Genomic DNA, 26,685 nt, shown 5'->3' with positions numbered 1-26,685 from the left:
GGGCGGGGCATCCAGGACGCCAGCGTGGAGCAGTCACCTTATAGAGGCCAACCACGCTCTGCGTCACGGCAAAGATCAAGTTGATGTTTTTCTGGGAGAGTTTCTCAGTCATCAGGCCCAGCGAGGGATAGTCCTGGGGAGAGAAACGAGTGGTCAGGCCTTGGGGGCTGGCGCTTCCGCAGGCGCAGCAGGTGCTGAGACATCGAATACCACCACCGCAGCCCCACTGCCCAAAACGTCTCACCAGGCCCTGGCCTGTATTCCCCTCCCCTCCCCGGAGGCTGGAGCACTGTCTGCCTTCAGCAGCCTGCTGTAATCCCATGTGGGGTAGGGCTGTTCCAATCCCACAGGCTGCTCCCCTGGGACATGGCTGGGGGAGCCCTGCGATCAGCACACATCCTTCCTTTACTGTCTTACATGTACAGAGGTGCACACACGTGGCCCATGAACATCCACGTGGGTACACACAACTACACACACACGCGTTTACACACAGAGGTATGCACACATATGTATCTGCGTGCTCTCGTACGCAAGCTTCCCGCGTTCCACAGGGACCCGCTTCCCTCCCCCCCGACCCGCAGGCAGGGCCCTGCGTTTACCAGCGTGGTGGAGGCCGAGTAGAGATTATCCTCGTCAATGTGGCACTGTCCGTCGTTCGGCTGTACGATCCCAGCCAGCCTCCCGTCCAGAGCGAGGTGGGTCTTGCCGTCTGTCGTGAAGACCAGCAGGTGACTAGCATCGTTCCTCCAGCCGATCTGCTCCTGCAGCAGAACACAGGAGCGGGTTCCCAGCCTTTTCTATACCTTAGCACTGCTGGACACCATAATTACTGTTACTGCCTGAGCTCTGGTACCTGGAGCTCCCAGGGGTGACCAGCACTAGGGGCAAGCCAGCAAGGAAGTATGGGCTACTCCTAAACATGGGATATTATTAAGAAAGGATGCAAATTAATAAAGGGGACACCCTGATGCTTCAGGGCATGAGCAGCCTTGGGGTCAGGAAGAATTTCCCCTGATGGGCAGGTTATTCCATGGTCCATGCTGGGGTTCCCTGCCCCTTCCTCTGAAGCATCTGGCACTGGCCCCAGAGACTGTTCTGTTCTGACCCAGCCTGCCAATTCCTATGTTCAGCGTTCAACACCCTGCACCTCACACCTGCTCTCGCTGCATGTCCCGCTGGCCTCACCGCACTATGAGATATCCAACCTACCACATCCCGCCTGGTGACCCTTCTCTGCCCCGGGCCAGAGCTCTTACGTCACAGACGGTCGCTTGGATGATGGCATCGAACCCCCCTTCGGGTGCGTCGCGGTTCCGCGAGACACTCTGCTTGCGCACCTCCTCGTTGAAGCGGGTCACCTCGTCCGTGAGCGCCAGGACGTGTTTGTAGCCGAACATGGGCAAGCAAGTTTGGCCGATGCTGCGGGGAAGCAACCGTGGAGAGAAGTACTGTAGCTCCCCAACGCAGAGGAAGGTCAAGACCGTGGACGGCACAGCGCCCCTGCGGCCTAGCCTGCAGCGTGTCTTGCAGTGTCCTTACTGGTATGGGGGTTATCAACCATTTCTGTATTTCCCCCCCAATTCCATACTGGGACGCCTCCCCTTTGCAATAGGGGAAGAGCAGGGTGTTAGCGACTCCCTCAGGGGACACAGAGCAATCGAGTGTAAGGTGCACGCTGCAAACACAGCGCACGTGTGATAATGTGGGTGGAGAGTGCTTGAAAAGCTGGGCCTGGGCATTTTGGAAAAGTTGGCACACACCATCTGCAAAATTGGCATAAACTCCCCATGGAGTGCATGCAGCTCCCTTTGGGGGATCGAAAGCACCAGGATCACCACGGCATAACGTAACGCCAGAAACATGTGCCCGTCCCCGTACGTTTTTAAACCCCCATTCGCCGTAACATTTAAAAAACCATAAATCACCGTGCACTTTGTGAAACTAAAACTTCACCTTCTTTTTAAATCTTCTGTCCTTTAAAAAAGAAAATCAGACAAACCTCCCCTCCCCCCCAATGTATTTTTCCAGTAGGAAATTGGAGAAACACTGAATTTCTTATACCGAAGTTACATAACTCTAATAAATAACAACGGCACTTTACTCTTTTTTAGCCAGACTGGATCACATCCAAAGTCAATCTAGCCCAGCATCTTTGCACCGTGGCCAGTGCCAGATGCTTCAGAAGAAGTGGTCAGAACTGTACAGTAGCAGATGTGGGATAGTCTGCTCCCTACATTAGGTCTCATCTTGGGCCCTAATACAGATTGGCTTCAGCCTTGAAGCACAAGATCTATTATCCCTTCCAAAACATTGGTGGTTGTTAATTATAAACAACTCTGGGTCTTCTTGCTATCCATATGAATGTCCAGTCTCTTGTTCAGTCTTGTTAGGTTCTTGGCCTCCATAACTTCCTGTGGCAGTGAGTTCCACAGTCTAACAACACAGAAGGTGAAAATGTCCTTTTACTCATCTTAAATTTCTCCTCTTCTCATTTGGTTGACTGTCCCCTTGTTCTTGTGTGAATTATATTGTGGTCTTTCTTACTTAGCAGCTCAGCTGCTGTCACTTCTTGAGTCAGCTCCTGCATGCTACTTAAGACTAAGCCAAGAACAGCCTCTCCTCTTGTGGGCTTTAGAGATGGCTTTTCCAAGAAGTCATCATTTAAAAGTGTTCAAAAACTGCTATTCCAAACTGTATCCCGTTGTGCTGCTTAAGCAGTAATAATAATACCTGACTCTTATCTAGTACTTTTCATCAGTAGAGCGCCAAGTATTTTACAAAGGAGCTCAGTATTATTGCCCCCTTTTTAGAGATGGGGAAACCGAGGCACAGGGAGGGGAAGGTCACACGGCAGGGCCCAAAATAGAGCCCTGGCTTCCTGAGTGTCCGTGCAGTACTCCATCCGCTAGGCCACTCATCAACACTTCAATAACCCTCTGAGGTCGGCAGTGTGGAAGAACGGATAGCGCACTGGCTCGGGAGTCAGGACTCCGGGATTCTGTTCCTAGAGCTGTTAGTGACTCACTGTGTGGGTTTGTATAGTGCCCTGCACAAGAGAGCCCCATCTGGGCTGTGATCTCTAGACGTTACTAGACGAAAACAATACATCTCTGCAGATACTGTTCTACACAATGGCAGTAATGCAGCTTACTCTCGTAAGGTGGCTCGACAATCTATAGGTGAAAAATGATATTCAAGTGTTTTATCCTCCTCCTTTTGCAGATGGGGACATGAGGGCCAGAAAGATGTAGCCTTTTGCCCACGGTCCCACAGAAAGGGAGCAGCAGAACCCAGGAGCTGAGCGGTGCGTCTGGCTGAGTTTTCGGATCAGTGGCAGAACCAAATAAAAAGGAAAAAGGGTTTCGGTGAACCAAAAACGTTGACAAAATTTCAGTTCAGCTTGAACGACAAGTTTTGTTTCATTTGTGTGTGTGTGTGTGGTTTTTTTTCTAAATAAAATTGAAATAAAATTCTAAACAAAAAGTGAAAACCTTTAGATTTTTTCAGAATTCACACTCCCCCCCCCCGCCACGACTGAAATAACTTGCCGAATTTGCCACGAAGTCTTGAAGTATTTCAGTATACCCAATCTGCGGTTTTTTGGTGAAAATTTTTTTGCCCAAAAAGCTTCGCCCAGCACTTCCCAGGAGCCCTAGCTCCCTCTCTCCAACTATTAGACACAATGGGCCAGACCCTCAGCAGGTGTGAATCAATGAAGCTCCCTTGATTTACACCAGCTAAAAATCTGGTGGATTGTCTCTCGCTGACATCCTTGTGCCATAAAGCCAATTGGCTTTGTGCACCTACCATCTCAATGCCCCTTGGAAGTCAATGCAAAGACTCCCATTGACTCCAATGAAGGGTAGCTCAGGCCAGCAGTGTTGCTGCTTCCTCTGGGTTGGGACTTACTCATAGCACGGGTTGTCGATGGCTTCTTGCGGGGAGATGAACATGTATGGCGAGATGGGTTTGTCCACAAAGGCCCCGAAGCCGATCCGCAGATTGCTGGTCAGCTGGTGCATCTCAGTGGCTAGCTTGGTGCCCAAGCTCTGGATATTGGCGAGATCGTCCTTCATGGAATTGGACAGGTCCATCAGGTAGTAGATGTCGACCGGGTAGTCCTCCACCTGGCGCACTTGGACGGAGAAGATCTGGGAGTCATCTGAAAGGGAACACGGCAGCGGGGTTAGGAGCGGGTGTAGGAGATCTCCCACGGATCCCAGTGGGAGGGAAGGAGGTTGAGTTGACCAGGGTGACCCTGCTCACAGACCCAGATGGAAGCTAAGTGTTTGCCTCATTGGACAGGAGTCTTCTTCCCCATGGAGAGTCTTAACCTGCTGTGGTGAGACAGACCAGGGTAAACATAAATGGGGATAAAACTGCAGGGCACAGTGCTTGGGATCAAACAGGAATTAATTCTGGGAAGTCCCATGGCCTGTGTTGTATAGAAAGCCAGGCTAGATTATCATAATCCCGTCTCATAATCTAAAATATATGCTGGTTTTATCCCATATGGGCAGAAGTGCAAGGAGCTTGCATGCCTGGCCTAACGCTCCCACATGGATAATGCAAGAGTGTCCTTAGCTAGGCACGATCAACCTCGAATAATTTGATCCTTGGGCGCTAACATCTATTATGGGCATGAGCAGGGATTGCACTGGGGACGAAAAGCGTGTGCCTCTAACAGCAGTGACAGTTTCTGTCAGGCACGCTATTCTGTATCTGAATGCAAAATGTGTGTCCTCCATGCGGTGTGACTGGCACGCAGGGTGTGTGCAAAGTCACGCTGGGCGGAGGATGCCGTTTGATTTGAGGGCCGGACGGAAGCGTCCCCTGGGCACAGACGGTTGTGGGGGGTGCATTGCACGGGCAGACAGCACACTGCTGGCTTCTATCAGCCCAGAGCCTGTAGGTCCGAGCTGTGACTTGCTCGGATCCTCACTGCCCCAGATAAAGAGCATTAGCTGCTGAATCATTCCAGGGGTACAGGCAGAACGAAGACGCAGCCTCTCTGACTCTGATGGAAACTTTGATGGGGAACTTTCCTCCCAGGAAGCATTCACAAGCCCCCAGGATGAGAGAAAGAACAAACCACACATGACAGACGTTAGTCATGTCACTTAGCCCGTGACTGCGAAGTGCTCAGGTGACTATGACGAGATACGAACCTGCATAGAATAGGCGCAGTCTTTCGCCTTCCCGAGACCTAAACGGACTCTGGCTGTACCCCTGCCAGCACTCAGTTCTTGACAGGCTCCTCCCAGCCGGTCAGAACCAGAATCCTGGGCCGTAAGTGAGCAGCCAGGTTCCTCTTTCCCCGCGAAAGGAAAGGAGACACTGTGTGATGTGCCGATGATTTTCAGGCTGGCAGGAGTGGGTCCCGCAGCTCTGTGCCAGGGTATTGTCACGAACCGTTTAACTCCTTCCCTACGGGGCTAGCACTGAGTTGAGCCTTTTGCCCTCAGCTCAGCGCCCCAGGTCACCACGGAGCCGTCAGACTCTCCTCTTCCCAAAGAAATATTCCTTCTCTCCCACCCTCGAGCACTTCCTGGCTTGGTAAGAGACACCCAGAATGCATCGCTCAGCGGCCCCATGGGTGGGCTATCAGAGGTCCGTAAGGAGTTTCCCAAGCACCTTCTCCTCCAAAGCGGTGGGATGGGAGGGGTGCCAGGGCTTTAGGAGGTTCGGGGTTAATTATAACATGGATGAGAACATTCATGTTTGAGGACTCAACTCTTTTTCCAGATACTCAGCCTAAGTCACCTATCTCCTCCCTGCCGGGGTTGCCAATTTTGGTTGGCGGTATTCCTGGAGGTTTCATCAAATGACATACTGTATATACTCATTCATTAGCCCGCTCGTTTATAAGCCGCCCCCCCACCCCAAGATGGTTAGGTAAAAATAGCAAAAACTGTATGACCCTTTCATAAGCCAACCCTATATTTCAGGGGTTGGCTCCTGGCCCGTTAGGGTAGGCCTCTAGCGGGCCTGGACGTTTTGTTTACCTGGAGTGTTCACAGGCACGGAGCTCCTCAGCTCCCAGTGGCCGTGGTTCCCCATTCCCAGCCAACGCCACTTCCCGCAGCTCCCATTGGCTGGGAACGGTGAACCGCAACCACTGGGAGCTGAGGGGCTCCATGCCTGCAGACGCTCCAGTTAAACAAAACGACAATGTATTAGATATTCAATTCAATGATTCCATAGAGTTTAAAATCATCCCATTTTGGTGTAGACCCGTTTATAAGCCGGCCCCCGCTCTTTGATGCATCGCTTTTTTACCAAAAATATTTGGCTTATGACCGAGTATATAAGGTAATCTTTAATTAAAGATTCATCTTTAATTCCTGGAGACTCCCGGACAATCCTGGAAGGTTGGCAACCATACTCCCTGCAGATTTTGGTGCAGCAGGTGTAGCTTGCCAGCTCCCCAGGAAATAGGATAGGAGACTACTTGGCTGCCCAGAGAGGACTAGAAAAAGGGAGAGGCGATCTGAGGGGAGTGGGGATAAAATGTGGCTGCCCCCCTGCTGGGAAGGTGGCTCGAGGGAGTCCCAGGGGCTGTGGCAGGGAGCAGATCCAGTACGGAGTCGCACGGTGAAAACGGAGGTTTCAAAATGCCAATGTGGAGAAGATTCTTAGTCGTGGCTCAGAATCGTCCCCAGGTCCTCGGAGCCCCAGGCCTCACAATAAGCAACACGCACAGACCTCACTGACTCGGCTGCAGTCCAGGGTAAGCAAACCGAGGCCTCCAGATTAGCTGCTCATTAATAAGGGAGGGACCATGGCCCAGTGCACAGGACATGGCCCAATGAGTCAGGAGACCTGGGCTGTGGTCCCAGTTCTTCTGCTGACCTGTCGTATGACCGTGGGCAAGTCCCTTCATGCTGTTTCCCAGGCTGCCTTGGACGCTGTGTATTACGCTGTCTAGCACAAGGGGGCCCCGACCTCAGCTGAGGTCTGTGTGGTGTGCGAGTTGGTTTTGACGGCATTTCACCAGGGCTGTAACGAGCATACTGTGTGTATGTTAGATAGAGACCCAGTGTGTATAAAACACAAAACACAGTCCTACATTACCCGGCTCTCCATCACATCAGACGAGGGATAACATCTTCCTAAGCGCCCCATTGAATTAGGAGCCTCCGTCCCATTTTCAAACCCGAATTTCAGTTCAATTGACCTGGGCAAGTCACGTCCCTGCTTTGTGCCTCAGTTTCCCCCTCTGTTAAATGGGGATAATGATACTGACCTCCTTTGTCAAGCGCTTTGAGAGCTACCGATGAAAAGCACCATACAGGTGCGAGGCATTATTATGATTATTATGCTCCCAAGCACCTAAGTGGCTTTTGAAATTGGGACTTCGGCACCTAGGTCACTGAAGTGCTTTTGAAAATTTTATCCTGTAACTAGTCTGGCATCAAGTCACAGGTCCAATCTTAACAGCTCACCTGGCCAACAGCATATCACCTGGCCTGCAGGGTTAATCCATTGATTAACACTGGGTTCCTGTAACAAAGACACAACCTTCCTGATTGTAAAGCTACAGGATTGAATGTTGCTCTAGGTACGTAACCTACACCACTCGTGGGCTGCTCTGGTCTTCTCTAGGGTGGCTGGGTCATGTATGGAGGCTGATGAAGCTGCCAAGAGCACTAACTCTTTTAGCTCAGGCAGTAGAAGCTGATGGTTTGAGAGCTAGAGGTTTCAGGTTCAATCCCCTCAACGCCAACAAGGTTTTTTTTTTGGCTCCTACCTGGCCGCAGGTGCAGTTCAATTTTCTGAGGGCTCATCTGGGTAGTGACGGTCTGTCCAGAGCCGGTGTCACTGAGTGGCTTGTCCTCTAGGATTTCCGTGCTGCTGACCGGGTACTCCATGAAATCCTGCATGCACCCATTTTGGAGAAGGTTCTTTTTCAGGTCGCAGCGAGGGGTTCCCAGCGCCAAGTCCTGTGAGCAAGAAGGTGGAGATAGAAGCAAAGTCCCGATGCTGCTGCCTGGGATTAGGCCAGAAATAGGGGCAGCGGAGCAGGTGCTGTTGGGAGCGGGGCTGTGGCTCTGAAACCCCTTATCACAGAGCTTGGGACGAACCCGGGCTGGATGGATGGCAGGGGCCTCCCCTCATTGAGGATGGGAGGTGAAGAGCCAGTGACAGGCTGGGAGCTTCGGCAATACATAGACCCAGAGGTAACGAACTCAGGCTCAACAAGGCCTGCCGGGGTCACAACGGCCGTCTCTCCGGCCTTCCCATCTCTCGCCCTCCAGCCTGTCCAAAATGCCGCCCTGCCTGCCTCTCTCCCCTTCCTCAGCTCCATTTTAAATGCTTCCCCCTCTCTTCCAAGGGGCTCTTTTATAAACCTGGCCCTTAGTGAGTGTAACTGTGGCCCTGGCCGGCCCCACAACTGACAACAGCCTGCTCCGTGCTGGGTGCAAAGGGAGCTGCTTCTTTAGCTGGGGTGGTAAAGGCCAGTGCTTTTTTGCTGCAGAAGATTCCCAGGTTCAAGTCCCACAGCTGCCCATGGGGCATGTAGGTGTGGAAACCTCCAGCTCCCGTGGACTTGGGACAATAGCCTTGAGCTGCTGGCAAATGTTTCCTGAGTGGGGTTGACTCCGCTCTGCCCCTTAGGAATCACCAGAGCAGACCCGCCGGCCATCTAGCCCAGATCCTGTCTCTCTCCGTGGCAGGGGCGGGAAGCCGTGGGGGACGGCCTGCCGGTTGCCATGAGGGCGGCAGTCAGGCTGCCTTCGGCAGCATGCCTGCGGGAGGTCCGCTGGTCCCGCGGTTGCGATGGCAATTTGGCGGCGGGGGCGTGGGACCGGCGGGGGCGTGGGACCGGCGGGCCTTCCGCTGACGTGCCGCCGAAGGCTGCCTGACTGCCGGGCTTGGGGCGGCAAAATACATAGAGCCGCCCCTGCTCACTGGCCAACACCGCCAGCTGCTGAAGAAACTCTGCGGGAGGCAGTTACGGGCTAACCCACCCTTAGGGAAATTTGTTCCTGATCCCCAGGAATTAGAAGGCCTGGAGCAGGATGGTTTAAAACCCTTGTCACACCAGGGCTAAGCCGGAAGGACCCAGGAGCGCTGCTGGCGCAGACCTTTCTCCACAGACGCTTTGCAAACAGCAGCTAGGTTTGCCCGGAGAGGGTGAGACGCAGCCTAGGCACCGGCAGAAAATGGGGACGGAGCAGCCAAATGGTGTTCAGACCTTCCCAGGCCCCGACTTCCCCGAGTCCTGGGGGCGAAGCCTGGAGCTCTGCCTAAGGGAGGGGTTCCAAAGCTGCAGGGTAGTACCAGCCCCCCTGCTGGAAATTCACCCTGAACAAGCAGCCAGCCGGTCGTGGGACGGCCTGTCACATTGACAAGGTTAATTCCTGGATAAGGAAACCACAGACTTATCTGCCAACTCCAGCCTACCGCAGGCTGCAGGGCTGCGGGGGAACACAGCACCAAAAAAGGAGTGAAAGAACCGAAAACAGCCAGAGCTGAAACAAGGGGACCAGAAACCTAAGTGGCAAAGTCACTGTGTATCTCCAGGCCCCTTGGGCGTTTCTGAGAAACCTGCCTGGCCCTTTCCCCCAGGCCCAGTTACTAATCTGCCGAGGGCTGGCGCTGCCAGCTTCCCTGATGGGGGGTTCTCAGGTAGGCCAATATTGCAATAATTGAACTCTTGATCTCCACTGTCCTCGAACTGGCTAGAGACAAAGGCCAAGATTTTCAAATGACATTGGCACCTAAACGCCATTGGGGCTCTGTTGTTGTGCTAGGTGCGGTACAACTCCCGAGCGCAGGCTCGTCTACACATGGAAATTAATCCAGAATAAGGGGTGTGTGTGGGTGGGTGGGTGATTTTAGAGCAGATTAACTATTCCTAATTAACGCCAGGTGTGGACACTCTTATTCCAAATTCGCTTTTTAGTCTGCTTCCTGGAGTTAATCCGGAATAGCTATTCTGGAATAACTCCGCATTGAATAAAACCCAAGAGCCAATCCCGGCCACAAAGAATAAACAGGCAAAGGCTGGGAGAGACAGCAGGAGAGAAGTGACTGGCACCAGGTCACACAGCCGGTCTGTAGAGAGCCAGGAATAAAACCCAGATCTCCCAAGTCCCAGTGCAGCACCTCTACCCCCTGGGCAGCACTGCCCCTCTTCCCAAAAGAAGACGTGGGCACCCACCTGCTGAAAATCAGAGCCTCTTTGATCACCGTGATGCACGCAGGCATCCCATTATTCCCTCTGCTTGTATATTACATCCCCCCACCCCTTTGCTTTGTCTAGTTAGACTGTTAGCCACTCTATGAACATAGAAAGCATCAGACCAGGGCCCTGGCCTCAGCTGGGCCCCGGGGCGGTATCGTAAGACAAACAACAACGTATGCAACCACAATGTCTGTTCCTGTATCAGGCCTGTGGGTTTATTCACTTGCTGTGCATTGTCTAAGCCCCAGATGGAGAACTCTCTGGGGCAGCTGCTTCTGTTTTATTTGTCTGGACCTTGCCTAGTGCAAAGGAGCCGTGATCTTCAGGTCTCCCTGAGACAGAGATCAGTCACAATCCTCACAGCATCATCCTAAAGCTACTGTGTGTCTCTCTCTCTCTGCGTCATGGTCAGGTTTCCGCTAAGAATCTCCTCTAACCTCCCTCTACCTGGCTTCTTGTTCCACATTTAAAGAAACACGACATGTGTCCTCCTAAATCCAAAGTCTCTAGTCCATCTGCGTCTGCACTACGCGGGCCTGATTCAGCACTGGGGGGGTTTCGAATGCCGAATCCAAACCTTCCCAGAGCTTGAGGCGTTTAGAGTCAGCTTGTTACAGATTCCAGCTGCGAATTGGGAGCTGAAAGGGCCCAGGAGAAGGGACTATTTTTTTGTTCGGCTCAAATGAGTGGAAGGATACAAATGGCGTTGGGAGGAGGGCCTCGCTGGAAGCAACTGCGCTATCTGCCTCGCTTCCCCCCCAGCCGGGCCGATAGCCACGAAATGCAGCAGTAGCCAGCTCCCTCCTTTGTGGCCTTCCGTTTCTCAGCTCTCCGCTTGGGCTTCCTGCCGTCAGTCACTGGCCAGATGGCATCCTGGTCTGCTCCATATGAGCTACGACATGGCCAGCCACACCGGATGACGGGGCCTGCTGGGCCTTGATAACTTGTTGCCCGGCAGTAGCTAGGACTCCTGGATTCTATTCCTGGCTTTGCCACTGACTTGCTGCGTGACCACAGGCAAGTCACCCGGCCCCTCCCTGTGCCTCAGTTTCCTCATCTGCAGAACAGGGATAGTATTTACCTACTTCACCGGGTGGCTGAGAGGCCTACTCGCTAACTTTGTACAGTGCTTTTGGCGTGGCCGCCATCTCGGCTGACGGACCGGGGTCCCCAAGAGCTCAACACCGGAGCGGCTACCTCTTGAGCCAAAGGTTGCCTGACTGGGGCTGTCCCAGCCTCTGCTCCTCTGCAGATCGGGGATGGAGGGGGAGAGGTAACACTCACTCCCTGGGATGGATCCTTGCTAAAGGTGTCTGGGTCCCACGCTGTGTTCCCAATCCTAGCCTGTCAAAACTGGAGCATGCCACTGGCTAGGGATATTCTGCAGTGACACTAGTGCTGGGCTCTGCCATGCTAGGGATAGTTAATAACACTGCTGGCCAGACAACCCGCGCTGGGCCCTCACAGTTCCTATGGAGTTCACAGGGAATCACTCAGCACCTGTCAGGATCAGAAGTTTTAGACACGCTGCTCGAGAGGGGGTGCTCTTCCCTGGAGACTGCAGGTTAATGCCAAGCAGCCCTCCAACACCCCCTCCACACGGCTCAGAAGAACCATCAGCGGGTAATTAGCTTTGGCTGCTAATGACCAAGGTCGGTTTTAGACTCATAGACTTTAAGGTCATCTAATCTGACCCCGTACACATTACAGGCCACAGAACCTCACCCGCCCACTCCTGTAAGAGAACCCTAACCTCCGGCAGTTACCAAAGCTCTCACATAATGATTTAAAGACTTTGAGTTACACAGAATCCACCGTTTACTCTAGTTTAAACCTGCCAGTGACCCGTGTCCCAGACGAAGGCGAACCGCCCCCCTCCCAGGATCTCTAATCCCAGCTCTGCTATTGGGTACACATGGGCGTATTACTTCCCCTCTCTCCGCTTCAGTTTCCTCAATGAAGAGAATGATTCAGAGCCACCTTCAGGGATGTCTAGGGTGAAGATACTAAGGACAATGATTTATTATTCATCCACTCACGGATGATGATCAGACCCAGTGGAAAATTCCTTCCCAATTCCAAGTATGGTGGTCAGCTGGAATCTGAGCACATGGGCAAGATCCCCCAGCCAGACACCTGGGAAAGAATTCTCTATAGTAACTCGGAGCCCTCCCCATCCAGGGTCCTATCACCTGGCCATTGGAGATATTTGCTGCTAGCAGTCGCGGTTTTGAACTGGCAAGCTAGCAAGGGAGAAATCAACATGCCACTGATGGTCCCCTGGGCTACCAAGCCCTCCCATCCCTTAGTCCTAATAACAAGCAGGGCTGCGCAGAGCCTTTCTTAGGTCTCTGCAGCCTCTGTAGGTCCGGCTGCCAGCCAACAGCTTGGGCACTTTGCTAATGCTTGTGACTAAGTTAGAGACCTGGTGCCAGGGGAAAGCAACTGAATCCAGGCAAGCCGGGCCGCACGGGTTACGCTGTTCCATAGCTGCATAGCCATGGTGACTGGCTGGGACGTCACTGCCTTCCGTAGTGCCCGGCGCTGATTGAAAGCCACATGTTCCTACGGGCAGGGCCCCGATTTGGGAGCCAGGGGCCTGAAGTGCTAATCCCAGCTCTGCTATTGGGTACACATGGGCGTATTACTTCCCCTCTCTCCGCTTCAGTTTCCTCAATGAAGAGAATGATTCAGAGCCACCTTCAGGGATGTCTAGGGTGAAGATACTAAGGACAATGATTTATTATTCATCCACTCACGGATGATGTTCAGACCCCCATGAAAATAGCATCCACTGCTGAGATCTCCGGGATAACATCAATGGATCATTTCCTCAGCCGTAGCAAATACTTAATGCCTTGGAGGCAACCTCCTTACCTTATAATGCAATGGCGTGCGGGGAGGGAGGTTTCCTCCTGACTCCTGCCAGAGACTATGCCCTGAAGCCTGAGGGTTGGGTCCCCTGGATCACCACATGCAAAAGTTATGAATGGCCATCAAAATCAGCCAGCCCCAGTCTGCGACTCCCTGACCTGCAGCAGCAGATGCCCCAGGCTGGACAGGATGCAATGGAAAGCGGAGTTTCCCTTGATTGTTTCCTCACGTATGTCCCTGCCCTTTCACTGAAGGGCCCGCTCCCTGGTTTTCAGCTGGGTCCCACGGAGGGCCAAGACTGCCCGGAGGGAGGGAGGGAGGCAACATGTGAAATTCTGCAACAACCAGCCGCTGCCTCTGCCCTTAAGGAGACAGTCGCAGGGCTTGGCTCTGCAAACCCTGCTCAGGCAGTGGCGCGCATACTCACGCTGCGCGCAACGAGGCTACTCACTACGCTCTGTACTACTCGGCATGAGTAACGGAGGCAGAACTGGCCTGGTTCGCAGCCAGGCCTGAGTAAGTGTGACTGGGGACCCCTGTTTAGAATGGAAGCGGCTGGAAGGCAAAGAATTGAGGCAGGAAGGAACCAAACCAATAAAGGTGCTGTCCCTTTAAATAAAGTGTGATGAAGGGCTGGGAGAGGGGCCTGGGGGGGTCGGGGGGAGAATCTCATTTGCTAAATTAAAACAACATGGCCCAGATGTGGGCAGCCACACAGCGGAGCGGGCTTTGCGCAGCCCAGCGCTCCGGGGGCCGGCTGCTGACAGTCAGACGTCTCTTTCCCTAATTGTCACGTCTCTGTAAACACGGCCCCCGGCCGGCGCAGGGAATATTTCCTTGTTTGGAAATTCTGGCTGGATCCGGGGAAAGAACTCCCAGCCCCCGCTGCACGTCATGCCGCCCCCGCGGCCTGGGAACAGGGGCAGGCAGGGGAAGGGTTGTGCTGGAGGCAGTTCAAAAAGCCCCATTTCGCCGGGCTGGCCCAGAGAGAGCTAGCGCAGTTCTGCCTGGAGGTTTGGCTGTCACACATGGGGAAATCACAGCAAGCGGCTCCCTGTGCTGAGAACAGACCGGCCTTAGTTATCAGATGGGGACAACTAACAATGGCTCCCTTTCCTAGACAGACAGACACACCCACCCCTCAGTGTCTCCCCCCTCCCCCAAATACACACACAGTCAGACACTCCAGCACACATGGGCTTTGAGACAAATCCTGTCACACGCACACACATGCATTTCAACACACAGCCCTGAGGACCTGGTCGATGCATAAAATTAGCCTGACCCAGCTGCGGATGCTCAGGGCTGTGAAAAATTTCCCGACTTAACCCCCTGTGGAGATGCGGCTAGATCAACCTCCTAATGACCGCGCCTGGATTAACCACACGGATGGAAAAACCCCTTTGATAAACCCCAGCCCCCGAGCCCTCCCCCACCCCAAGTTTCAGACCCTGGGCTCCAGCCCAAACCGGAATGTCTACACTACTATTTTTAGCCCAGCGGCCTAAGCCCAGCAAGCCCGAGGCAATTGACCCAGGCTCCGAGACTTGGCACCGTGGGCCTGACGCACACCCTAACAGTCGGCGATTGGCTCACACCCCCAAGCACGATATCCCCGCCAATTTTTTTATCCTCACTCATGGCTCCTTGACGGGTGACATCGTCAGGTCAGCCACCAGCAGCTCCCATTGGGACACACGTTTAAAAGCATCCAGCACCCAGGGGGCCACGATCTCATTACAAACGATGGTGGAGTTTACACTCCGGACCCAGATGCAACTAACATGCAGCTAAAGGGCTGAATTCATTCACCATTAAGAGCAGGGCTACGGGCAGCAGCCGATATGCAAGGAAAGGCCGGGCAAAGGGATGAACCAGACAGGCTGGCGGCAGGCTTACCTCCTGGAAGCACCATGCACACAACGGGCTCACGGCCAGACACTGCTGGCAGGAATTCACCCCGCGAGTGGTACAGATGTTACCTGAAAGAGAGAGACAGACACCGATTAACACCTGCCCCGGCCCGGCCTGAAGCAAAGAGGCTTCTTCCAGACGCAAAGCGGGGTCTCATCGCTCTTTGCTGGTCAGGAAGGCCAGCTAGCGCCCAGCCCTCCTAGCACAAAGAAATGACAAGTCTCTGAAATTCATTGTTATTGTTGGTATGACTGAGAGGCTGCAGCCGAGATCAGGGCCCCAATGTGGGGACAGTCCCTGCCCCAGAGAGCTTCCAGTCTAAATAGACAGAGGGAGGGAGGGAAAGCAGAACCACAGAGAGGGGAAGCGACTTGCCCAGGGCCAGGGGCAGAAGCCAGGTCACCTCGGTGCCAGTCTAATACCGTCCCTCCTTGGCCACACTGCCTCTGTCTTCCGTGCCACCTCGCCATGCTCTGATTACGGAGGCGGCCATTTGCCTCTGTGGACGCTCACACACCAGGCCGATCACACTGACTCTCTCCGATCGCCATGGCGGGTCCCCAGTGAAGAACGAGAAGCTGCCAAGGATTCTAGGGCCTGATTTTCAGAAGGGAGCACCTGCCATTCCCAGTGGCTTCGGTTCGGTGAGACTCACCCACCCTGGCCCTCAGGCCGCCCGCCACACACAGACCAAGCCGAGAGGGGCACTGGCTGGCGGGAGCCCTTGGGTTTGGAGGAACAGCCCAGCAAACGCAGAAAAAGTCCCACTCCTCTGCACTTGGGAAGGTTTGTGCCACCTCTGGTCCTGCGCTTCCATGGTGCACGGGTCCCCTCCAGAAGGCTGCGGAAAGCAGGCCAGGGCAGCGCACAAAAACGTCACGGGAGAACGGAGCAGGGAGACCGGAGAAGAGGCGAGCGAACCGAGCTGGGCTGGCTCAGCCGAGAACTGGAAGGGATGGAGGCAAAGCAAGTGCACCAAGGACGTGAGTTGAGGGGCAAACTCCTACCCGCTGAAGGATCTCTGGGGTTCAGGTGACACCAAAGGCGGTGGGGGGCTCTGTCCTGCAGCGGGCAGGAGGCGGCTTTGGAGAGAGCAGTGAGCTGATGTGGGTGGCTGCCCAAGGAGCAGGTGGGGGAGGATCAGGCGCTGCATCTACACGCTAGGCGGTGTAAAGCAGCCTCGTGACGGTGAAGTCAATGGAGCTGTGCTGACAGAACCCAGCTGGGAATCTGGGCTGATATTTACACACACACGTGCAGCAAGAGGAAGAGAAACAGAAAGACGATGACGCCAGGTCTCACTAACTTGAGAGCAGGGATAGAAACCAGCGAACATGAGAAGTCAGGCTTCCCTGCTCTCCTCCCTCCCCCAGTCCCTGCACACTCGACCCCAAAACCGAGTGCAAGTAGAACCGGCTCCTTCCCAGCTGAGCAGAGGGCCTGGCTACGTTCCAAGGAGTTTAATCCTAAGGGGAACGCACTGCACATAACTTCAGGAATTCCTTCCCTTCTCTCAGCTGCTGTCTGTGCAGCTGGGGGCAGGAAATCCTGAGTGCATGCAATATACAGAACAATGCACAAAGCCACCTCCGAAGCCAATCCTGGGAACCTAGGAGCGGCCACAGCAGCTTCGAACGCTCTAGTGCGGGATCCTGCCTCCGGCAGGGTACGTCTACACTGCAGAGAAAGGGGAGCCCGTCACTCGGCTTCAATTAGCAGTGTGGACACAGCGACCCGGGTTAGCAGCGCAAGTTACAGCCGCTAGGAGAGCCTGGGGTGGAAGTCGCGCTGCTAACCCAAGTTCGGAGCCGTGTCTTCCCTGTTATTTGAACCCGAGTTAGCTAATCCGGCTTGCGAACACTCCTTTTTTTGCAGCGTAGACGCACCTTCCGTGACCCGAAGAGAAGGAAGACAAATCCACCTGGGGCCCCGCAGTGTTGTCTGTCGAGTGGGGACATCAAAGTTTCGAGAGAGCTTTTCTCCCCTGCTCAGCCGCAGACTTGGCCTGCTCTGGTGTAGCTAGCACAGACACCCGCTGGCATTTGAACGGGCGCTTCCCGGCCCACTTTCAAGCCTTCCGAGCTCCCCATTCACCAGGAAACCTGCCCACTGCTGACAACAGGGTGCGGCTGAATGGCTCAGGGAGGGAGCTCCAAGCATAGACAGGCCCAAGCCATACTCATCACCATGCCAGGAGCCAGAGTACAGCCTTGTGCTGAGTTGAAAGCTGCTCGGCCCTGTCTACACTAGGGAGAGGTTGCAAACATCTTGAGGGGGATTTGGCTCTCAGAGTGTTAGCCATGCTGGGAGTTCCTGCAGGGACTGGCTGTCACCAGCTGTTCGGGCACTGTGCCGATCAGACCTGCTCGCATCAGGGTTAGAGGACATGGGGCTTAAAATGCTGGCCGTAGCCTCTGTACACTAGGGCCCCCAGCAGTGGAGCTGGGTACACGTTAGCAGCAGTAGGAAACTTTTGCAAAATTCCCCTGGGGTCAGCAGGACCCTGCGGTTGAGGCCTGTCGGCATCAGCCCAGCTGCAATGTGGCCAACAACGGTTGTTATCAGCGGGAATGTTTGCTAGTGCAGACACAGCCAGTGCGTGTAACTCACTGCTCCAGAGCACCTATTGCAACATCGCGGGCGGGGGAGGGCAGGAGCATCGTAGCAGTTTTGCCTCAGTTTCCCCTGGGTCTTCCAAAACTCCATTCAGCCTCCAACGCCTTCCAAGCTGCTTTGATGACTTAGCCCTCCAGCTAAGCCATGTTTAGCCCCACCCTTTGCAGGGTACCAGTGTCTCCAGGCCTTACGGCGGTGTAGCCGGGAGCAACACCTCCGTAGTTAGGTTGCTGTTAACTGCCTTGCACCACCCTAACTCTGTAGCATGGACCTGACCTCAGACCTGCCAATTCTTCTTCCTCCCCTGTATCAGGGCTCCCCCATTCCTTCTTCCCCCGGACTGCAAGGGTCCCCTCCAGCCCTTTCATGAGGGTCTAAAGAGTCCGCTTAGCTTAGCTTCAGGGTCCTCCGGCTCACGAGGACTCCTTCCCCAGACCCTGGCCCTCAGAGATCTAACAACTGCCCCTCTCTTCCCTTAGCGCCATCTACTAGACTCCTCATACAGTCACACCACTACGCTCCCTTACCCTGCTCCAGAGCCTTTAAAAATCCCAGTAAAGCGCTTTCCCAATACTCTGAGTATCTTCTGTCACCTTCAAGTAGTTAAATTCGTCCTGCTTTTCCTGGGAACACGCCCTGCATTCCCATATCAGCTAATCAGCTGTTTCTTTAACCTGACCTGCCTTTCACAACCCATTGTTGTGAGGCCTCAATAAAGATCAAAATGATTATTCAACCCACAGTGACTAGTCAACACTGCAAATGTAAGAACTTCACTGAGCCCCGCCGAACTTTGCCGAGTAGTGCATTTGCCTTGATTCTGGGGCTTTTTTTTATAGCCTTTTCTTCCTCACCTCCTCGGCCAATAATTCTTGTCATTCCTTTTGAAACTAATCTTTAAATCCCTTATTACTCAATGGAATCTTTAGAGCAATTTCTCCATATATATATATATATGCGCTTTTTCTCCACTCACTGATTCACCCCCCATCCCAGCTCAGGTTTTTCCTTTTAAGGCCCACACCCTGCGGTGGTGTGTTGGGGCCTGGCTAATTGAACAGGGCTGGCTGGCCCCAGGCCTTAAAGGGGCAGGCTGCCAGTCACAGGGTGCTGGGTGATGTTGCTGGCCTGCGATACACAGGTCAGACTAATCTGGTGGTCCCTTCTGGCCTTAAACTCTATGGTTCTCCAGTGACACTGCCTCTTCCTGCACCTCAGTTTCCCCATAGAAACACGGAACTGCACCGTCTTCACACGAATGCTCAGCATCCTAGTAACTGGTGTCTGCAAAGTGTGGGGGGATCCTTCGTGCAAATGACTGATCGTTAAGTAGCACCCTCTCTGGCTGGTGGCAGGTGTAATGCTGTTACTCTGTGGATCAGCACAGACGGGGGGGCGGGGGACGACGACACAGCACACACTGAGCAGTGGGTTACACATGCACATGCTTTCCTGGAAAAGAGGCTCCCATCACCAGTAACCCCCCTCCCAGAGCCCCTATAGACTGACTGGTCCCTCTGATTTGAGGGGAGAGGGATAGCTCAGTGGTTTGAGCATTAGCCTGTTAAACCCAGGGTTGTGAGTTCAATCCTGAAGGGGGCCATCTAGGGCAAAAATCTGTCTAGGGATTGGTCCTGCTTTGAGCAGGCGGTTGGACTAGATGACCTCCTGAGGTCCCTTCCAACCCTGTGGTCTAGGATTTCAATCCATCCAGGGCTTCTCAGCAGCCAGCCTCCACCTGAAGTGCCCTTTAATGAGGGCTTATGGATTTTATCAGTGCCGTGCCCACACCAGCCAGAGAGGGCGCTCTTTAGCTACATGGTAACCCACCTCTGCGTGGTTTGTGAGTTCTCTCCCGGCGGAGCTGTGCGGTTGTACCGCGCCTGGCACAATGAGGCCTAGGGGTCTGACAAAGGCGCTAATATAATACAAACAATGCTAACTGGTGGGACTGGCTGCAGGAGGGGATGCTGCATGTAAACAGGTCCTGTTGTGGGGAAGAAGGGAGCCAGAAAAAGCAATTGGCTGGGGGTGACCCGGTGACTGATGCCCTCTCTCCTGTTACTGAGGCCCTGGGATGATTCAGCCGGGTTTAAATCACCAGGGCTCCTGCTCCAGCCCCATCGCTTGCCCCACTGCAGCGGATGTTGATGGGACACAGGCTGGACCGAGAGGCGCCCGTCACAAAGCCTGACGGCCTGACGCCCTGCCCCAGGATGGCCTGGCTCTGTGCACTGCAGTTGCAGATGCGGGGGTGGAAGCACCAGCTAAGGGGATGGGAGGAGGGGAAGGCAGGAAAATGAAAGCAGAGCAGGAAGAGGAACTGGTGAAGCGATAACGGCTCGTAGGAAGTTGCTTAAACAGCAAGCGGGGTGCCCAGACTGGTTCTTTGCCTCAGAGCAGGAAGGGACACCCTTCCTGGGCTCGCTCCTTAAATGGCCAGAGGAACGTACGCACGGCTTTTGGCCCTCGCTGGGACAGGGCATAATGGGCCTGCCCTTAGCCAGCGCGGGGCACATGGCCGGGCTCCCTGCTCCATCGGAAGCAGCAGCTCACGTCAGTCATTTGCACAGGGCAGGGGCGCTGTAGGCAGGCTGATGCACGCTGTAAAACTCAGCCCCCAGCCCTCTTCAGGGACCAGGTTTTCCAAAGAGTGGTGGGTGCTGGGGGCAGTTTAATGGAAAGGGGTCTGTTCCCCGCTCTGTATCTCCTACCAGGAGAGCCTTCGTCACCCACGTACAGGGAGCGTCGGATTCTGCAGCGTTGGGCATTCACTCTGCACGGGTGTCAGTGCCCAGCCCAGGGGTGAGGAAAAGGGCCATCAACGCTGAGCTTTGCCCACGTAATCCCCAGCTTTCATGCAGCACTTTTCACCCATAGATCTCAAAGTGCTTCACAACCATTATCCCTATTATACAGATGGGGAAATCGAGGCACGGGGAGCTGAAGTAACTTGCCTAACATCACCAGGACTAGAACCTGGTTTTCTTGAGTCCCAGAGCAACACTCCTTCCATAAGACCACCAAAGACCCTTATTTAAGAAGATAAATCTCTACCGACCACCCAAATTCACACATCACTAAGTGCCCGTCTAGATTGAGGGCATTCCTACCAGCGTAGCTACAGTGATATTACAGTCAGCCCCCTGCAGTATAGATACACAAGTATAGATGGTTATCACCCGGCCTTTCGGCTCCCCTGCCCCCATCAGTGTCAGAGCTCACCAGCCCTGCCAAGCTGCAGTCCGGGGGGGGGGGGGGGGGCACTAGGAGCCTGGGGACTGGATTTCATTTGTTCATCACAGCTGGAAGACAGCCAGAAAGGGGCTCAGAGAGAAGCTTAGTGCTAGGGAAATCTCAAGGGACGTATTAGCCTAGAGGCACAAAGGGACCGTCAGTTGGCCATTATGGGGGTTCAGGATTATGCACTGGGTCTTGCAAACCACTGGAGCTCCTGCTAGATAGATACATAAAACAAAGCTCTTTGAAAGCTAAGGGGGCTCAGGCCCCAGTGGTGGGCAGTGTCCAGCCCCCCTCAGAACAAAACCTGGGAGGCAGCTCTCGGGTCTGTGATGCCGCCCGGCATCCCGCAGGTTCAAACCAGCGCTGCTGCAGTCTCGCTGCTGGAGGGAGAAGGGAGGGTGCTCAGGAAGGCTCCCTGACCCTGCTGCAGCCCTATCATTTCCTCCATTCTTCACTACTGCCTTCCTAACAACCACATCCACCTGCTGACTCATGGGCTGCGGTCACCACAGTGCAGCCGTGTAGCACTCAGCCCACGGGGCTTAGTTCTCCTTTGACAGCTGATCTGCAGGGCTTGCTTCCTATCCGATGGGCTTTCTCCCCTCCGTGTTCGGGGCCCGTTGACAGGGGTGGTCGTTAGCCTCAACCCTGGGCTAGCTGGAGCTCCTCCCTTGCCCCACACAGCTGTGTTAGGGACAGGGCCCTTGGAGGACTGGGTTGACGTGGGGGGGGGGGGGGGGGGCTGAAGCTGGCTCTGCCACCGACTTCCTGCGTGACCTTAGGCAAGTCACTTAGGCCGAGTGTGGCAGCGCCCGTCATGGCTGTGGACCTGAGCTAGAGGCCATCTGATGGACACAAAGCACTAAATACGCTGGGCTAAAGAACACAGGGACAAATGACTCCCCATCTGTGTGTTGCAGCCACGCTGAGCAGCCGGGACCTGGCGTGGGAAGGTCTCCTCTGGAAGGGTCCTGCGCTAGGAACTCCATGGAGCACTGTTCACCCGAGGCTGAGCTGGTCGTGCCAGCACTTGGAGCCGAGAGCTCAGCTGTGGCTGAACTCTGGGGCTAGGCCTCCTCTCCAGCCCTCCTGAAATCCCCCGTCTCTCCCGCGCCCTCAGCGATGATGAATGCCACCTCAGCTGCTTTCCAACCTGCACTACCACTTAGCCTCTGTCTGCTCCGTTACCGTCCTGGCCACTTCCTTTTGATTCACTGCAGTAAGGCGAAGGGCCAGGGGGTTTTCAGGGCTGGCTACAGGCAGGTGGTGAGGGAGAAGCAGACCCAGCAATGCTAGTCCCAAAGGAATTGCGCAGAGCTAACCCTGCCAGAGCTGGTCTCTGTCTACGAAACGCCAAGTCTCCTTCCCTGGGGCCGGTGTAACTGGCACACAGCGGGGTGAAACTGGCGCCAGTGAGATCTGACTCAGGGCCCTGGTGCCGTCTCCTTTTGGGCGGGGATGGTCAAAGAAGCCAGCGGGGGCTAGGTGCACAAATCCCATTGACATTCAGTGAGAGTCAGGCATCTAACTCCTTTAGGCTCCTGTGACCATCCCAGATTTCACACAATTCCAAGCTCCTCTCGGAGGCCTCGAGCCATGTCCCCTGTCCCGAGCAGACCCCCGCAGGGCGCTGGCACTACAGAGCCATCTATCTGTGTCTTCTCCCTGGCTGGACGGGGGGGCTTTGCTGGTTCATTGGTTCACGGCGCAGTCAGCGCTCTGGCTGCCAGGTGACAAACACAACGGGCTGGGTCTCCATTGTCCGACCCCTTGTGTCCTCACTTACACTCGGGCAAAGTGGGAGTAAAACAACTCTCCCGCTGCAGGGAGCGGAGAATTCAGATGTGGCAGCATTTTATCCCCGGGGCAGACTGGCCAGCCAACGTCCCGGGCATGGGGATCTCTATTGTACGCCAGTGTCTGTTCCCTGCCCAAGAACATTAGCTGGAGGGGGGCTAAATTAGATGGGATGCCAGCAGGAGAGAAGGAGTCATATCTCCAGGCTGCCGCCTGGTTCTGATGGCAGCAGCGGCTGTTGCCCAGGGGTACTATACAGGTCGTGATGAGCTGGGAGGCAGGACCCTGCGTGCACCCACCCCTGGAGGTTCTGATGAACCATGGTAATGGCGGAGCAAAATCTGAGTGGTTTGAGATATTAACAGACGCCTGGAGATGAGACTGAACACACACCTTCCCCAACGCATTTCTAGCCTAGTGCCCCAGCGCTGAGACAAGACTCCCCTGCAAGGAATACAAAGGGGGGGGGGGTGGTTTTTACAGCCCCTGCTGGACACAGACAGCCCCCATCCTTCTTTCTGGACCTCTAGCTCCCAGCCTGTGCTGCCCAGTTTCCCCACATGTGGTCTCCCCGAAGTCCTGGCCCGACCCAATCCACACAGGAGAGAGTGCGCACTCTGCGACAGGCTATCCGCAAAGGATAACGCCCCCCAGACCATCACGATGCTCTGCAGCCGTGCACCTCGTGTCGACATCTACCCCAGTGCCACGCGGGTGGCAAACGCTGCCCGTCGGCTCTCTGGGGGGCTGGACCCCTCTTTCTGTGCTGTTTGTACAGCACTTACCACAACACACGGAGTAAATAATAGGGATCATTCCTCCACTCAGCTTGCTCCGTGGTACACAAAGCCTCCTTGAAAAACCCGGGCAGCCCACACATCAGAAAGCACAACCTGTGTCCCCATCCAGACTTACCCCTAGGCTCCGGCTATGGATTCCCTTACACCAAGGGGGTTTTATTACAGCCAAATAATCAATGTGCAAGAGTTTTCTCACTGTAAAATCCTCAGTAGAGACAAGGCCCGGGTAATTTTATTGCATGGTAGCCAGGCAAGGCCAGCGGTGAACTCGCTGTCTGGAGCTGCCCCCGCCCAGTTTACCTCAGGGTAAAACCAAAGTGCGGCCAGCGGCCAGCACCTAAGTGGTTGTTATCCCATGGTAAAAACACACCTATGTGGGCAGACATCAGAGGTGATGTGTCAAGTGCGGGTCTCACTGACTCACACCCGTTCACCACAGCTGGTGTGCAATACACATGCAAGGAGCTGAAAGGGGGCAGGTTGCATCACCATAGCCCTGTTCTCTGAGTCTGGCCCCATGTACCCCGTCTGCGCTCAGTCTTCCCCTGGCCCAGGACTGCTGGACAGGACCTCCCGGTGGGTAAGTCAGCAGCAAGAAACTCAGCTCTCAGGCCTGGGCAGGACGGGGGTAACCTCAGGGGAGCAGCAGGAAGGACTGAGATGGGGCGTGGGAATGGCTGAAGAGAGACCCGGCTGAGTCCTCCGCACACAGCTTTGCAGCTCAGGGATTTGGGATCCAGCTCTCATGTGACGTTAGCTTCTTTCACTGGGAAAATCCCAAACTTGGCCTGGCTCTCAGCCGCCTCTGCAGGATGTGCCCTGGGCATTTCCTAGTACGTTTCTTTCCTGGGCAGAGGCTGGGAATCTTCCTGCTAGACAGGGACACACACCCAAACATACACACCCACGCCCAGACACCAGCCCATCGCAAGGCAAGTGCACGTCCACACTCCTGCCAATGCTGCCATTGCACAGCACCACACACCAACCACACCCACACTAACACCAACAGTGCAACCACACACACCAAACACCCACACTAACACCAACAGTGCAACCACACATCACCAACCACACACTTCCACACACACCAAACACACCCACACTAACACCAACAGTGCAACCACACACACCAAACACACACTTCCACACACACCAACCACACCCACACTAACACCAACAGTGCAACCACACACACCAAACACACACTTCCACACACACCAAACACACACACACTAACAGTGCAACCACACATCACCAACTACACACTTTCACACACACCAGACACACAAACAAACCAACAGTGCAACCACACATCACCAACCACACACTTCCACACACACCAAACACACCCACACTAACACCAACAGTGCAACCACACATCACCAACCACACACACCAACCACACCCACACTAACACCAACAGTGCAACCACACACACCAAACACACACTTCCACACACACCAAACACACACACACTAACAGTGCAACCACACATCACCAACTACACACTTTCACACACACCAGACACACAAACAAACCAACAGTGCAATCACACATCACCAACTACACACTTTCACACACACCAAACGCACACAAACTAACAGTGCAACCACGCATCACCAACCACACACTTTCACACACACCAAACACACACACAAACCAACAGTGCAACCACGCATCACCAACCACACACTTCCACACACATCGAGGGTGCAGTCACACACACACACACACACACACACCTCGTTAGTGTTTTATCAGGTAGTTTTAACCAGCCCAAGCAAAGGGGCCCCGGGAGCTCTGGCACTGACAACTCCAAGCCTTCAAAAATCAAGCGCTTGGCTTTAAAATCATGAGATGCTAAAAACAATCAATTCGGGGGTTCGCTGGATTTCTCTTCGGGGCGGGGGGGGGGGTCACCTTTCCCAGCGATCCTCTGCAGCTGGGAGGCTTTTCAAAAGCGACTTTCGTGCAATCCCTTGAGTCCGGGGGCTTGAAGAAAAGGACCAGGCTATCGCAAGCCTCAGGAAAAGCCCCCAAGCCGTTGCAACACCTCGCTGCTCGGGGCAGGACACCTCAATCTCCTGCAGCCCAGGGGCCCCGCAAGCAATGGCCGGCTCGGATCTGGAGAGCTCCCCAACGCCTAACGCCCCAGCACCCCCCCAACAGGAGAGAGAAACACAGAGCCAGGCACCTTCTCCCCCCAACGCGCACACATCCCCTCCGGCCACAGCGGGATGGAGACATCGCTGCAGCCTCCCGCTCCGGAGACATCCCGCTCATCGGCCCCGGGGTAACCCAGCGCGGCCCCAGGGTAACCCAGCGCGACCCCCAGCCGCCAGGCAGCGTCCGAACCTACCCTGGAGTCCCGCCGCGCACAGCGCGAGCACGAGGGTCCGCAGAGCCAGGCGGGGCCCCCGCATCTTCTCCGCGTCTGGACCGCAGCGGTGGGGAGGCGGCGAGGGCTGGAGCCCGGGGCTGGGGCTGCCGGAGCTTTTGAGCCGCTTGGGGGATGAATCATGAGGCGGAGGGCTCGGGCTGCCTGGAGGAAACTCCGCCGTCAGCTTTGAGTCAGCGACTGCCCCCGCCTGTCTGCCTGCAGCCCAGCGCTCCTGCTTCTCCCTCCGTTTCCTCCTCCCAGGGCCTTATAAACCCAGCCCCGTGACCCCCGGCCTGCAGCCACGCTGGGGCCAGAGCCAGTCTCTGCCTCTGCTTGAGCTAGAGATGCAGCCTGGATCCAAACCCTGCGAGTCACCCACAAACTCCGGGGTGCAAAACACCCAACAGCCCCAGTTCTCCTCTGGCTGACACCGGTGTAACTCAGGAGTAACTCCGCTGAAGTTACTGGCCTGATGCTGGGGGGATCCCACTCGGGGTCTGAACGGACAGCCGCTCGGCCGCAGGGGGCTGCGTTTGGATCCAGCCGTCCCAAAGGCGGAGGAAGTTTAGACCTGGTTCAGAACTTTGGGCCTGATTCTCCCCCTAGCTGCACCAGTTTTACCTCCTTGACCAAAGTGGAGTCACTCCAGATGTACACTGGTGTGAGAGACGCTTTGGGTCTCAGACCCAGCTCGACTGTGGGAAAGTATCCAAACTTTGCGGGGGCTTGTCCGATCTGGGGAAATCTCTGATCCTTTTGGATCTGCCCAGAGCCCGGAGTCCTACCAGTCCTCGGAGCATGGCTGGAAGGGGCCAGAAGCCACAAGGAAATGAACCTCTAGTACTAAGATTGGAAGCGCTCCG

At 54.9% G+C, this 26,685-nt stretch overlaps 1 protein-coding gene across 1 annotated transcript in view; it reads right to left on the bottom strand.

Annotated features, from left to right (window-relative positions):
- Positions 1-26,043, bottom strand: part of ITGB3 (integrin subunit beta 3) — a 40,748-nt gene extending 14,705 nt beyond the window's left edge. Inside the window, exons 1-7 of the mRNA XM_054014525.1 lie at positions 25,802-26,043; positions 14,969-15,051; positions 7,754-7,946; positions 3,913-4,165; positions 1,260-1,422; positions 603-764; positions 38-133 (exon numbers count right to left, since the gene is read on the bottom strand). Coding sequence (XP_053870500.1) covers positions 38-133; positions 603-764; positions 1,260-1,422; positions 3,913-4,165; positions 7,754-7,946; positions 14,969-15,051; positions 25,802-25,865 — 1,014 coding nt within the window. The 5' untranslated portion in view covers positions 25,866-26,043. The remainder of the gene's footprint in view (positions 1-37; positions 134-602; positions 765-1,259; positions 1,423-3,912; positions 4,166-7,753; positions 7,947-14,968; positions 15,052-25,801) is intronic.
- Between the last annotated feature and the right edge of the window lie 642 nt (positions 26,044-26,685).

Source organism: Malaclemys terrapin, chromosome 25 (assembly GCF_027887155.1).
Source record: "Malaclemys terrapin pileata isolate rMalTer1 chromosome 25, rMalTer1.hap1, whole genome shotgun sequence".
Lineage (NCBI taxonomy): Eukaryota > Metazoa > Chordata > Testudines > Emydidae > Malaclemys > Malaclemys terrapin.
This window is presented reverse-complemented; position numbering and strand designations above follow the sequence as displayed.